Genomic DNA, 15127 nt, shown 5'->3' on the forward strand with positions numbered 1-15127 from the left:
TGGAGAAATGGCTCAGTGGTCAAGAGCGCTGGTCTTCTGAGGGGCTCTGAGTTTAGTTCCCAGCACACACAGTAGGTGGTTTACGACTATCATGGTGGTTTACAGCTCCAGGAGATCCTATGTCTCTGTCACCACCAGGCACCTGCGCTTTCTTACACAAACACACACAACTCAAAGTTTAGAATGAATTTTTTTTCTTTTTTATTATTTTATTTATTTACATTCTATCGGTCACCCCCTCGCCAGTCTCCTCTCCCAAAAATGAATCTTTTGTAAAAGTTGGAGACTCACTTCAATTCATTACCCCCATAGCCTTTTGCCATTTGCATCTTTGTTTTCTTATACTTAAGGTGAGAATAAAGCACTTGGTAGGCGCTCTATAAAATTAGCTGTTAATAGGTGGGTATTGGGCCAGTGAGGTGGCTCAGCAGGCAAAGGTGCCTGCCGCCATGCCTGAAGAAGCTGAGTTCCATCTCCAGGTCCCACATGGTGGAATAGATAGATCCGGTTCCTTCCAAGCAGTCCTCTGACCTTCATACATGCACCATGACATGGACACATCCAACGGCACATATCACTTACAAAATATATAAATAGATTTTGGGGTCACAGGGATCCTTGTGCTCACAGGGAAGCAGAAATGTTAATCATGGAGGGGTATCTCCTCAATGGAGAAGATAAAAGTCAAATACCTATTTTATACCTACAAAGCTAGGAGTGGATTTTGTTAATGACCTGGCAACCTTTCTGCTATTTCTGGAGGCAAATCACACCCAAATTCTCCAGAATGCTTATTCCAGACTCTTCCCTTCCTGGACAGACACCCATCCTTAGGACAGATGTCACATACATGTACTTTATGGCCTGCTGACCCCTATGCTCATAGAATCCACCCTCGGGGTCACATGTACTTTGTAAAAGAGGTTTTTTTTTTTTTTTTTTTTTTTTTTTTAAAGATTTATTTTATGTATATGAGTACACTGTCACTATCTTCAGACACACCGGAGGAGGGCATCAGATCCCATTACAGATGGTTATGAGCCACCATGTGGTTGCTGGGATTTGAACTCAGGACCTGGAAGAGCAGTCAGTGCTCGTAACCGCTGAGCCCTGTAAAAGAGTTTCTATGTAGTCACACCTTAAGCTTTCTTGTGGCTCTGGAATTGGACTAATTGGACTGGTTGTTGCCTAGAAACCTCTTCCCAAATCATACTGTGTTTTCCATGTGCTGACAATGAACCGTCATGCTCAGACTCCCTGAAGTCAATCTGGTTTTCATTCTCGTCTCTTCAAGCGCTTCTCGTCCCTGTCTGACACCTGCAGCAACCCCCTCAATGAATGTAATTAAAAAGGAAAAATCTGGGTGTGGTGCTACATACTTATAATGCTAACACTTGGAGGCCAAGGCAGGGTGACCACGAATTAGAGGATAGTTTAAGCTATGTAATCAGCCCTCTCTCCAGACAGATACTGAGGGCTGGAAAGATGGGCCACTGGGTAAGAGGGCACTGTTCTTGTTGCAGAGAACACTGTTCTTGTTTCAGAGAACCAAGGTACAACCCCAGCCCGGAAGTAGTAGCTCACAGTCATTTGGAACTCCAGATCCAAGGGACTTGACTCCTCCTCCTGCCTCTGTATGCATGTGGCACACGTGCATGCGGACAAAACACTAATGAGAAATCTAGTTAAAAATTCAAGTAAGGCAGAGCAGTGGTGGCGCACATCTTTAATCCCAGCTGTTGGCAGGCAGAGGCAGGTGGGACTCGTGAGTTCAAGGCCAGCCTGGTCTACAGAGTTGAGTTCTGGGACAGCCAGGGCTGCACAGACAAACCCTGTCTTGAATAAAATAAAATCTAACCAGACTGTTCTATTTTTGCTTCTGTAGGGTACTGCATCCCCTAAAGAATTTTATGCCAAGAACTCTCGGTGGACAGAAGGCCTTATATCTGCCTCCAAAGCTGTTGGTTGGGGAGCCACCGTCATGGTGTAAGTATCTAGCTCCAAGGCCCCCATATCCCCTTCCTTGTTCCATTGATCCACCCCAGACATTCGCATAGCCAGGCATATTGGTACACTGTAATCCCAGAACTTTGCGGGGCTGAAGCAGGATAGCAAGGTAGAGGCCACCCTGAGCTATCTAGCTCCCTCTGTAATAATAACAGTATAAAGTGGGCTGGGCTAGATCAATGGTAGTGCATTTGCTGAGCTTGCGTGTGCCCCTTGATTCAACCCCTAATTGTTTCAAAATGTCTGTTGGGGTTAGTGTTGGGCTGGTCTGTCTGGGTTTTTAGGACAGGGTCTCTCATAGCCCTAGAACTAGCTTGGAACTTACTATGTAGACCAGGCTGGCCTTGAAGAGACCCACTAAGCCTGTCTCTAAAGTGCTGGGACCAGAGGCCTGTGACACCACATCTGATCCAAAAGGTCTTTAAAATCTAGAAACACGTGATTGATTTAAATGCAGTCCCGCATGGTAAACAGACACCTTGAGCACATCAACTCAATTCCTGGCTCCCACATAAAAAGCTGTTTGTGGCGACAACATGCAGTGCTGGGAAGGCAGAGGCAGGAGGATTCCTGCAATTCACTGGCCAGCCAGCCTAGGCCTAATCTGCCATCTCCAAGTTCCATTAAGAGACAGTGTCTCAGCAGGGCATAGTAGCCTTTAACCCAAGCACTTTGGAACCAGAGATAGGCAGATCTCTGCAGGTTCGAAGCTAGCCTTGTCTATAGAGTGAGTTCCAGGACAGGCAGTGCTACATAGTAAAAATCTGTCTCAAGAAAAGAAACGAAAAAAAAGAAGAAGAACAAGAAAGATATAGGCCATATCTCAAAATATAAGCTGGAGGCAAGCAGGGGGGTATATGCCTTCTATCCTAGCACTCAGAAGACATAGACAGATGGTACTTTGAGCTTGGGGCTAACAAGGGTTATAGACTGAAACCCTATCTCCAAAAACACTTAAAAGAATAATAAGATAAATTGCACCCGAGGAAAGACATCTGCCTTGTCCCTGTGGCTTCCACAGGCCCTCTCTCACACACAGACCTATTATACATCCACAAATGAATACAAAAGGAAGTGAGAAGGACTGGAAGTTTGAAAGGGACCCAGGGTCTCCCGGGGTGAGCAGGTGGTCCTTTCCGTCTAGCCAGGGACTTAGGGACGGCTGGACATGGGACCATGGTGCTTCCCGTAACTTCTTCCTTCCTGTCTCATCTGGCTTCTCAGGGACGCTGCTGATCTTGTGGTCCAAGGCAAAGGGAAGTTCGAGGAGCTGATGGTGTGTTCACGTGAGATTGCCGCTAGCACAGCCCAGCTCGTGGCAGCATCCAAGGTAGGGCTGGCTGGTGCTGGGCTTGAGCCATGAAACTGAGCTCGGTGATGATGACCCACACCCCTGACTGGTGCTGTTCGGAATTAGACGTTCTGCCTCTCAGGGGTTCCATAGCTATCATCCTCTTTTAGAAGCCCGATGTAGGCTGCATGGTGGCTGTCGCCTAAATCCCCTGCAAAGGTTCTTGAGAAAAGGAACAGATAAAGAAAACGGAGAGCGGGAGGGGGGTGGGGCACACATTTAATTCCTGCACTGGGAGGCAGAGGCAGAAGACTCTTTGAGTTCAGGCTAAGCCTGATCCACAGAGTGAATTCCAGGGCAGCTAGGGCTGCACAGAGAAACCCTGCCTCGGAAAGCCAACTAAATAAAACAGCTTAATATATGCCAGCAAGGAGCCCCTCTCCCAGCTCCTCGGCTATCCTCACTCTCCTTGGGGAGATTTTGAGGGTCTCAGGCATACCAGCCTCCAAGCAGCAATGCCATCAAGGAACATTCCGGTGGACCAGGTGAAATGGGCCTGTCATCCCAGCTACTTCAGAAGATGAGGCGGGAGAGTTAAAAGTTAAAGGCTAGCCTGGGCTTATAGTGAATTTAAGGCCAGCCTGAGCGATCTCACAAGATTTTGGCTCAGAATGAGAATTTTAAATGGGGGTCAGCAAGATGACTCAGTCAGGAAAAGGAACTTGCTCCTAAACCTGATGATCCAAGATTGATCCCTGGGATCATGGTGAAATGAATAGACTCCAAGTTGTTCTGACTTCCACATGCACACCTACACATAAGTACCACATAAATTAAGTAGTAAAAAGTAATTTTAAATTGCCTGAGGGGACAGTTTAGTGTCAAAGTATTTGCCTTGGGTCTGCTGGTAAGAGGCAGGGGGCGTGGCTCAGTGGTAAAGTACCTGCCTAGAATCCCCCAGTGAGGGGCTTGGGGGCGTGGCTCAGTGGTAGAGCCCCTGCCTAGAATCCCCCAGTGAGGGGCTGGGGGGGCGTGGCTCAGTGGTAGAGCTCCTGCCTAGAATCCCCCAGTGAGGGGCTGGGGACATGGCCCAGTGGTAGAGCCCCTGCTGAGCAAGCACATGGCTTTGGATTCTAAATTGAAACAGCATCTGTTCACCAGACATGGGTGCGTGCACTTAATTTCAAGAAGCAGAAACAGGCAGATTTCTTGAGTTTAAATACTTCTCAGGCTGCGTGGTTAGACCTTGTTTCAAGGAAAAGGTACCTGGGGGCTGGAGAGATGGCTCAGCAGGTAATGAGCACTGGTTGTTCTTCCAGAGAACCTGGGTCCAATTCCCAGCACCCACATGGCAGCTTACAACTGTCTATAACTCCTGGTCTAGGAGATCTGACACCCTTAGAAAGACATACATGCAGTAAAACCCATACATAAAATAAAAATAAATAATTTTTTAAAAGAGAAAAGAAAGAAGGAAGGAAGAAAATGTTAGTCAGGCATGTTGGCCCACCCCTTTGATCCCTGCACTGAGGAAGCAAAGGTGTGTTGACCTCTGTGGGTAAAGCCAGCCTGGTCTATATAGCAGGCTCCAGGCCAACCAATAGTGAGGCTCTGTCTCAAAAGCCCAACTATCTGGTGATGGAATGGCTTGGGTGTCTATCAGTCACCTGACTTAGCCCTTCAATTTCACATAACCAGTGTCTGCCCCTCATTTGTCTCTGAACTGAAGCACCACCGCATTTAATTAATGAAGCCATTGGCGGGGGCTCCTTCACCTCCGGGCCAGAACTTTACCCAGGGATATTCTTTATTCCTACCTCATTACTTAGAACCCTGAGGCTTTTTTCCCCACACATGGATGAGTTCATGCAGATAACTATGCAAGCTAGAGTGCAGGGTAACCCAACCTGTATTCCAGGAGTGGTTTTTCACCCTAGCTGTGTCAGGGGCCAGCCCCACAAGCAACACTGATTTTGAGAGCTGACAACGGGTGGTGTTTGCTGAGCACCATCGGGCCAGCTCTTTGGTCCCGTCCTCGCTGCTGATGTAGAGTCAACATCAGTGTCCTTTATCCTGGCAGGTAAAAGCTAACAAGGGCAGCCTCAATCTGACCCAGCTGCAGCAAGCCTCTCGGGGAGTGAACCAGGCCACGGCCGCTGTGGTGGCCTCAACCATTTCTGGCAAATCTCAGATTGAGGAAACAGGTAGCCTTTTGTACTCTGTATCCCTTTCCCCGTGATCTCAATTAGTTCTGTGTTTTTAATTTTGTTTGTGTTTGTTTTTGTTTTGTTTCTAATATGTGGGGTGTGTGTAGGTAAACGTGCATGAGTTTATTAATGTGTGTGGTCTTCCACTATTGACACTCTCTCTTTATGCACACACACATACACACATACATATTTTTATAAAGATAGGACCTCATGGGCTGCAGAGATGACTCAGTGGCTAAGAGCACTGACTGCTCTTCAGAGGTTCTGAGTTCAATTCCCAGCAACCACATGGTGGCTCACAACCATCTGTAATGGGATCCGATGCCCTCTTCTGGTGTGTCTGAAGACATACAGTGTACTCATGTACATAAAATAAATAAATAATCCTTTTAAAAAAAAGATAGGACCTCACTATGTAGTCCTGGCTAGCCTTGAACTTAGATATCTGCCTGCCTCTGCCTTCTGAGTACAGGGATTAATGGCATGTGCAACCTCACCCAGCTGTTTGTAGACACACGCAGGCAGGATGTAGGCCACTGGGGATGTTGCCCAGTCAGCAGAGTGCTTCCCTGGCATGTCTGGTTAGCCCTTTGGTCTTACTACATCCATGTTGGCCTCCTAAGGCAGATCACAAAACCATGGTTTTTAATTCCCACAGTGCCAGGCTATTAAGTCCCTCTTACGCTACTTCTCTGAAGTCAAAGAAAAGTCTTAACAGGTCCAGTTGTCCCCAGAGACTCAAACCCTGGTTACCCGTGAACTCATTTTTTTCATTATTGTGAGTAGACCAAAGACCTAAAAGCAACTTTCAAAAAGGAAGGATTTGGGTTGGTACATGGCTCAGAGGATAAGGGTGACTACTGCCAAGTCTGATGACCTGAGTTCAGTGCCTGGGACCCACATGATGTATCAAGACTGACTCTTTGGCCTCCACTCTCATATCATAGCACATGCTTATAGATACACATACTAACATATGTGTAAAAGACAATAGTAATTAGTGGCTGGAGAGATGATGGCTTAGCGGTTAAGAACTCTGGCTGCTCTTCCTGAGGACCTGGGTTCAATTCCTGGCACCCACATGGCAGCTCACAACCATCTGTAGTTCCAGTTCCAGGGCATCTGACACCCTCACATAGGTACACACATGCAGGCGAAACACCAGTGCACATAAAATAAAATCAAAAAAACAATTAAGGTTGAATTTATGTTGGCTCACACTTGGGGGCTACGGTCTATGGGAAGGCGTGTTGTCTGGAGCACAGGCAGCAGGTCACGTTTCATCTGCAGTCAGGAAGCAGAGAGAAAGCAACACTGGCCCTCAGCCCACCACTTTCTTTCTCGCTTGCTCACTTTTTATTTGTCTTTTATTGAAATGGGTTCTCACTATGTAGCCCTTGCTGGCCTGAAAGGGACTATGTAATCAGGCTCTCCTCAAACTCACAGAGATCCTCCTGCCTCTGCTTCCAGAGTGCTGGCCTTACAGGTGATCACCCCTAGTTTCCACTTTCTTCTTTTAATTCAGACCAGGACGCAACACGGGGGGAATACTCATGCCTGCATCCAGGGTGGGTTTTCCCACCTCGATTAACCTGTTCTAGGAACTCCCCAAAAGACACACCCCAAGGCATGTTTCCATGGTGATGAGGCACTCATCTAGGGACTGGTGAAATGTCTCACTGGGGAAGACAGCTTGTCATTATGGTTGACCTCGGTTGGAAGCAGGAGTGTGAGGCAGCACAGTAAAGTGGTTGCTATGCCGACATGATTCCCAGAACCCACAAAAAGCCAGGCATGGTGGCACATCTGTGTCGTATCAGTGCTGGAGAGGTGGAGGCAGCTGCATCCTGGAGCTCACTGGTCAGCCGGCCTACCCACCTTGGTCAGCTCTAGGCCTATGAGAGACCCTGTCTGAAAAGACAAGGTGGAAAATATATATATAAATGAAATAAGAAAAACAGTAGTCAGCTCCTGAGGATGACCTTTGGCCTCCCCATGCGTATGCACACAAACACACGTACCATACATATGAACATACATGACCTGCTCCTGTGCACACTAGTATGCACACAAAGAAAGCCATGCCTCTAGGGACCTACTTCTGCCAGCCAGGCCCAACCATCTAAACATTCCACAGCCTCCCAACATATCACCAACAGCTAGGGAACAGGCTCTCCAAACATGAGCCTGTGGGGACAGTTCAGCTTGCAGCCACTATGGTGCCAAAGGACAAGCCAAGCTCTACAGAAGGGAGTTTCTGTTGTCCTCGTAGTTGAGTGACAGCCACAGATCGTATTTGACTGGATCTCCCTTTATCCATCCTTGCAGACAGTATGGACTTCTCAAGCATGACACTGACCCAGATCAAGCGCCAGGAGATGGATTCCCAGGTAAGAACACCACTGCTATATCTATGTCTCCATTGCCTGCACATCAGCCTCAAGTATCCTTCCCGCAGGGAGAAGCCAGGTGTGGGTAGGCATGTAATAATCCCAGCACTTGGGAAGCTGAGGCAGGAGGGCTGCCTTGAGTTTGAGACCAGTGTGGGCTATACATATAGCAAGTCTGTTAGAACAACAGAAGTGGCTCAGCAGCTAAGAGACTTGCCCACAACAACCTGTCTCTCCTGTTCTAGAGGATTATAGCTCTAGAGGATCAATACATTTGGCCTCCATTCACTTGCTTATGTGTGTCACCTTCTCCCCCGCCCTGAAACCTGACACACACATAGATACACATAATTAAAGATAGACAAGAACGAAAGAAGACTAAATGTAACATATACCTGTAATCCTGGCTCTAGGGAGGTGGAGAAACAAGGGGTCTAGGCCAGTGTGTCTGTGTTACATGTGACCGTGTCTCAAAACTAAGAACTGGGCCGTAAACTTAAAAGGCTTATCTCAGGCTGTGGATGGCTCAGTCGATAAGGTGGATTTGAGCAAGGTGTGGAAATAGGACAGATATGCTAGAAGAAGGAACTTGAGACACAGAGACCAGGTGGTCTAAAGAAAACAAGTCCCAGAGAAGCGTCCAAAGGAACAGCACAAGGGCTGGGTGTCATTTGGTCTTTGGGCACCTGCTTAGAATCTGCCACTAATATGCTGGAGGTGACTTGAATCCCCAGTGAGGGGCTGGGGGCGTGGCTCAGTGGGAGAGCCCCTGCCTAGAATCCCCCAGTGAGGGGCTGGGGGCGTGGCTCAGTGGAAGAGCACATGCATATCTTCTATGAGGCCCTGGATTCAATCCCCACTACTTCAAAGAGAAACAGAGACTGAGAGATAAAAAGGAAAATTACAGCGGTGGAAGCATAGCTCATTGGTGGAACATTAACTAAATTAAACCAAAGAAATATGAGACCCTCCTGTCCCCCCTCTTCCAACAGGTTAGGGTGCTGGAGCTGGAAAATGACCTGCAGAAGGAACGCCAGAAACTAGGAGAGCTTCGGAAGAAACACTATGAGCTGGCTGGTGTTGCTGAGGGCTGGGAAGAAGGTGAGCCCACCTTGGGTATTCACTTATGGTGCTTTCTCCCCTAATAGAACCTCTGGACTATCCCTTCCTCTCCTTGATCCTAAATCAGCCTAAAGCTTGGGTATAGAGAATAGTTTTTTGGTGTTTTGTTTTTTTTTTAAGATTGATTTATTTATTTATTATATATCAGTACACTGTAGCTGTCTTCAGACATACCAGACAGACGAAGGCATCAGATCTCATTACAGATGGTTGTGAGCCACCATGTGGTTGCTGGGATTTGAACTCAGGACCTCTGGAAGAGCAGTCAGTGCTCTTAACCTCTGAGCCATCTCTGCAGCCCAGGGTGTAGAGAATTAAAAACCTTTTGTTGTCACCCTTTAAATCCTCAGCCATTCGCCTAGGTGGTGCACATCTGTGAACCTAGCACGTGGGAGGCAGAGGCAAGAAGATTAGGAATTGGAGGCCAGGTTACAGAGCCAAAAACAAAAAAATTGAATATTATAGAAACCTCCACATTGATACATAAACTGTGCCTCAGTCACTATAGTGCCCTCCTGGGTTACTGACTTTGGTTTTTGGGGTTCTTTGGTTTGTTTGTTTTTAAGATTTTAATTTTTTTTTTTTTCTGGGTGTGAGCACAGTAGTGAGCTGACATGTGCTGGGTTTTGGAACTCAAACTTGGGTCCTCTGGATGAGCGTACAGTACTCTCAACCCTGAACTACCACCAAGTTCAACACGCATGCATGCATGCTCGCACACACACACAAGGCCACACTTGCCAAAAAGTGAACAGGCTTAACTGGAGAAATGGGATTTGAGACTATTCAGTCCAGCCCCGGAGCTGGGTCTGGTGGCACATGCCTCTGCTCCCAACTATTCTGGAATCTACGACAGAAAATTTGAAAGTTTGATGTAAACTTCATTCCACGAGATGAATTCGAGGCCAGCCTAACTTAAACTCTTTCAGAACGGGGAAGTAAAGAGCGGCTTAGCGTTGTTGCTGGGCTGTGGGGATGCTGGCCTAGAACTCAGGAGGTGGGACCTGGCTCTGCGGCCGAGCACTTGACTAGAGTATTCCGATGAATTCTGATTACCTGTCTGATCTCTGAACCTAAGGTGCAAAGGAGAACTGACTCTTGAGAGTTGTCCTCTGTCCCAACCCAGGCCCTGCCATTGCCTGCTGCCACGTGTGGCTTCCTACATGGCCAAGGTGGTTAGGTCCGTCACAGGCAAGACTGTACTTGGTTATAAAATGTGACAAACCCTGGCAACTGAGCATATGTCTTTCATGGTGATTCCCTGAATTATTCCTGGACACAGTTCATGACACCGTTCTATGGTAGTCATGAGCCTGAGAGCGTCACGTGCTGGCAGTGGGTTGGCATGATGGGTTCATGTATGCATGAGGTTCTGTGTGACATGTTTGGGTTGTTTCCAGGGACAGAAGCGTCACCTTCTGCTGTTCAGGAAGCTGTGCCGGACAAAGAGTAGAGCCAAGCCAGCGCCCCACACGTCAGAATGTAAATCCCCATACTCCTGTGACACTCCCCAACCGTGGCACGCCAGGTCCTTGTGGACATCTCCAGTGACAAAAGCTGAAGGCCGGAGGGTGTCCTCATGACACCCCCTATGTTTGCATGCATGATGAGTTCTTCTCCTATGCTCCTGGAATGCAGGTAGACCAGGGTCAGCCATGAGCAAACTCAGGTTCACAGAAAAACAGCGACTCGGCCACCCCATCTTGCCCAATACCCACCTCCTCCACAGTCACGTCCTTAGAGAGGTGTCTTGTCACTGGGAGCTTGGAGAGGGGACATCTTACATCTGTTCTTCCCTCCCCCCCCCCCCCCCCCGTCCTTTTGCACAAACTTGTGAGCAGCCGAACTCCGCTGGATCCCAAAGCAGACTGCTGTCTGAATCCGCTGTTGGGGAGAACACGGAGAAACGGCCGGCATCCACACTACCCTTTTGGCAGTTCAATGGGTCCCCCCCACCCCACCCCAACTGCTTACTATTAGGTGGTCATCTGGGACTTTTAGTTTCCTGTTTTTGAAGTTTCACACAGCCAACTTTCCCAAAAAGGGTTCCAACCCCCAGCCCCACCCTGAGCTCTGAGCCTTCTGAGAGGAAGCCCCGCTCACCCCACACACTCCGGTGCGGCTCCCGCCCCACACACCACACACTCTGGTGCGGCTCAAACCACGCTTCGGTGCTCCAGCTCAGTGATGCCGTCGGCCAAGACGACTCCCCAGGGTGACAGCTCTCCTTGGAAGTCTGAAGTTGAGCTAGTGCCTTTAACTGTCCAACCTGGATGCCAACCCGAGGCCTCTGTCCACCTTCACAAGCCAGGGAGCAGCAGAGTTGAAGAAATGAAAGAAACAAAGAAAAAAAGAAAATGGTGCCCGAGGCCCAGCTTTTCAGGGGACGGTTTTCCTAGGCGCTCCTGTCACCAGGTTCACCCGTCACATGCTGGAATGGAGCTGGTGTGAACAGCAACACTACATCCCCAGAGCGAACTTCCTGTGCCATGTCACTTGGGTCACCTCCTGTCAAACCTAGGCAAGGCCCCTAGGCTCTGTCTGCCTGCTTCTGCATCCTGCTGAACCAGAAAAGGATGTACTACTTACCCAGCGTGCCCACAGGATCAGCCCCACTCGCTCCCATCAGGACACGAACTTGGCTCGGTGTAAAGACTCTTCATATTTATTACTAACGATCTTTATGCAGCACCTGCCCCAGAGACGCTTGGAGCAGTCAGGACCGAGGGTAACTGACCAGGCGTGCCTCTGCCATCAGTCTTCCCAGATCACCGAGCTAAAGCGCCATCCCTGGGCATTTCCAGGCTTGGATTCCAGAGCATATAGGAACAGGGCAAAGTAGAAAGGGGACCACTGGCTATGACACAGTCCCTGTCACCACCCACCCACTCTTTCTCCCATGCATGCAGGGTGGGGACAGGGGGCACCCTGCCTAGACACAAGCAGCCAGCCAGCACTTTGCAACTCTCAAATGGACCTCTTATTTAAGTGACCTTGTGATATGTAGGGTAGAACCGGGAGGTGACTTCTTTATCTGTAGTAACACATAGACGGCGACCAGCAAGTACTTCTTTGAGCCTGTCCTGGATGGGACACGGCTCAGCATTGCTGGGTAGTGGGTCGTGGGAGTAATGTTCTCGATCACTGTGAATCAACTTTCTTCTTCCTGCACTCCTCACCCCTACTCTGTCCCCAGTGGGCACTCCCAGAGACCCAGATGGCCACTGTGACATGTGACCTCCACACTGGGCTTGAGTTATCTGCAGTAGAAATGGGCCCATTCTGGGGCCAGAAGATTGTTTCTTGGCATGGTTGGCTCATTTGTGCCAGTACAGCCAGTCCATGAGTTCACTGTTACTTGGCTTCTCCAAAGGTGGCGATGGAGTCCTTGCTTCTAGAGTCACACCCGTGTGTCCCAGCAAGAGGAAATCAAACACACAGCAATGGCTCGGGGTTCTCTGAATGAGTCACACACCTATCTGAAAAGCTACTGTCATTTTTTAAAAGCCCCAATAAACTCTGCCTAGGTAGCAAAACAGTGGAGAGAGAGCATGAGGTGAGTCAGCAACACAAAAGGGTCCCTACCTACTTCATGTCACATCAGGATTTTGTAGTAGCTGGTCAGTAGTAGCTGCCTTTCTCTAGCCAGGCTACCTAGCACATGCCTGCAACCTTGGCATTCAAAAGGCAGAGGCAGGAAGAACCTGAATTTGCATACCTTGTCTCAAAAAAAAAATTAAAAACAGGTTATATATGTTTGTGTATAGAGTTTATATAAGTGGTTTAGAGCCAGGGTCTTACATCATATTCCTGGCTGGCCTTGAACTAGCTATATGCACCTCATTGTTCTTAAAGTCACCGAGGTTCCTCTTCTTCTGTCTCCCAAATTCTAGGGTCAAAGGTGTGAGCCATCTCACACGGTATGGACCATAATTTTTTTTCAGCTTTCCTGCTACCAAAACATGAGTCTTTAACCTAGTGGCTGGACAAACCAAACTGGAAATTCTTACAGCTCAAATGAGACTTCACAGTCTCCCCAACCCCTGAGACCTCTTAGACTAAAGTCTGCTGTGTTGAGTGTAGATAAATCCTCAAGTCAGGGAACTGAGGGGCTGGAGAGGCAGCTCCACAGTTAAGAGTACTTCCCTCTCTTCCACAGGTTCCAAATTCAGTTCCCAGCACCCACATCATGTGGCTCCCAACTGCCTTTAACCCCAGCTCCAAGGGATCCGATGTCCTGTGCAGTATACACCCATACAAACATACCTACATACCTTTAAGTAAAATAATTCCTGAAAAATTAACTTATTAAAGACAGAGAATTGATAAAGTAATGGCTTAGGGTGGGGTGAGACAAGCTGTGTCCCTTATTTAACTTGGTAATGCAGTTTCCTGGTACCTTGAGATTAAGCATAAGTGTGTGTGTAGATCTACTTCTGCTGGGTTAGGTCATAGCTCAGCAAGGAATTTAAATGATTATACCAAGTTTGTCTGTACACAACTGTAATCTCAGCATTTGGGAATCTGAGGCAGGAGGACTGAGTCTAGCCTGGTGTATAAGACCTCATCTCAAAAACAATGACCGGACTACCATTTAAATGGCTTCTTGACTACTGCCTACAACACTATAACTAGAATCCTATGTGCATAAGCCCTTAGCCCAGTAGCCGGGAGAATCAAATACATCCAGGGAATCCTGTTTCAGAACTGGTGGCTGCCGAGTCAGACACCAGGTTTTATACCAGGTGACCCAGGGTCATAAGTACATGCTATTCTGGTTACATTAGGGTGCTATGGCCTCTCTCGTCTTAAGAGATGTTTGTCCTCATCTTGTGTCTGGAGGAGTTTTTACTTCCTGGTCAGTGGCTAGGTCGAAGAAGGATCTGTCACTGTTTGACCCTAGTATTTAATAGCTGGCAAATTTGTTACTCTGTTGCCTGTCCATATCTCTGGGAACCTTGCTAGAGAACCAAATCTTTGGGCCCAACATTGACCTACCAATAAGAACATCCTTGCCCTCTGCCATCTTGGATTATCTGTATTAGCCTTCCAATCGGAGTGGGCTTTGCTTTTTCTCCGTCATCTTTGAACATCCTCCAAGTTGGCATCCAACAAAATGAGCTTTGCCAGCTCTTCATCATGTTTAGTGTGACCAGCTTTGCTCTCTCCACCATCTTAGAACCTTCATATTGGCCTTCTAAATAGAGAGGCTTTGCCCTCCCTCTTCACCTGTCAGGTTCTCAGAGACCACACTGTAACACTGGAAACCACCATGACAGCACTTGCCAGCCATCAACAGTGATTCAGAAGAGCTATTTGCCACCCTTGGCTCCCAGGTCCAGCCCAAACAGAGACACCAAACTCAGCAATGGAGTGCTTCCTCTCCCAGGAGTCAAAGCCAGGAATGGTTGGTTAGACAAGACTGGATCCAGTTGTGAGGCTAGAACCTTCCAGATGTGTTTCAGGTGACCCTCAGCTACCTCAGGTTTGAAGACCCTAAGTTAAATTTGATTACCACTCTAGGGACAAACCGAGGAATCTGGTTAAATCTTGGTGATAACCTAAATGTCTCAAGCTTATAACAAACTCTCAAACGGTGCAGGGATGGGGTTGGTTTTGTTTGTTTATGCCCGCCCCCTTCTGTTTTTAACCTTTTCCACAGGTTTCCATTCGAGCAGTCCTGATAAGTGAAATTCAGCTTTTCACAGAGTGCCTACCTTCCCAGGGCAGGCACTGGCTCTTGTTTCTCCCCTCCAGGACTTTTATTGTGGAACGAAGACCTTTCTTTGTATAATGCATTGCATCTGTGGTTTCAATTTTTTTCCAATAAACATGTCCGCCTAGCTGTGGAGAACGCTGGTGAAGCAGGGCCAATCAGCGCCCTTGTGGATTGGGCTCTGGCTTCTTGTTTCTATTTTGAGTGAATGACACTGCACAATCTTTCACTCCAGTGCTGGGCTACCTGACAACCTCTTCTGACCTCAGGCTCCTGCATATAAGTGGTATGCACACATATACTCAAGTGCACCATATACCTACCCATACATGGATTTACAGGGCGTCTCTGTGGGGCCATGGCTATTCTGAAACTGGCTCTGTAAACCAGC

General features: G+C 48.0%; 1 protein-coding gene across 3 annotated transcripts in view; it reads left to right on the top strand.

Annotated features, from left to right (window-relative positions):
* Positions 1–14863, top strand: part of HIP1 (huntingtin interacting protein 1) — a 126761-nt gene extending 111898 nt beyond the window's left edge. For all 3 annotated transcript variants that reach the window (XM_080940442.1, XM_080940444.1, XM_080940443.1), the window contains exons 26-31: positions 1886–1986; positions 3232–3337; positions 5379–5502; positions 7837–7898; positions 8891–8999; positions 10421–14863. In XM_080940442.1, coding sequence (XP_080796568.1) covers positions 1886–1986; positions 3232–3337; positions 5379–5502; positions 7837–7898; positions 8891–8999; positions 10421–10473 — 555 coding nt within the window. In that variant the 3' untranslated portion in view covers positions 10474–14863. The remainder of the gene's footprint in view (positions 1–1885; positions 1987–3231; positions 3338–5378; positions 5503–7836; positions 7899–8890; positions 9000–10420) is intronic.
* The last annotated feature ends 264 nt before the right edge of the window (positions 14864–15127 follow it).

The sequence above is a fragment of the Micromys minutus genome, assembly GCF_963924665.1.
Source record: "Micromys minutus genome assembly, chromosome: 29".
In the NCBI taxonomy this organism is placed as follows: domain Eukaryota; kingdom Metazoa; phylum Chordata; class Mammalia; order Rodentia; family Muridae; genus Micromys; species Micromys minutus.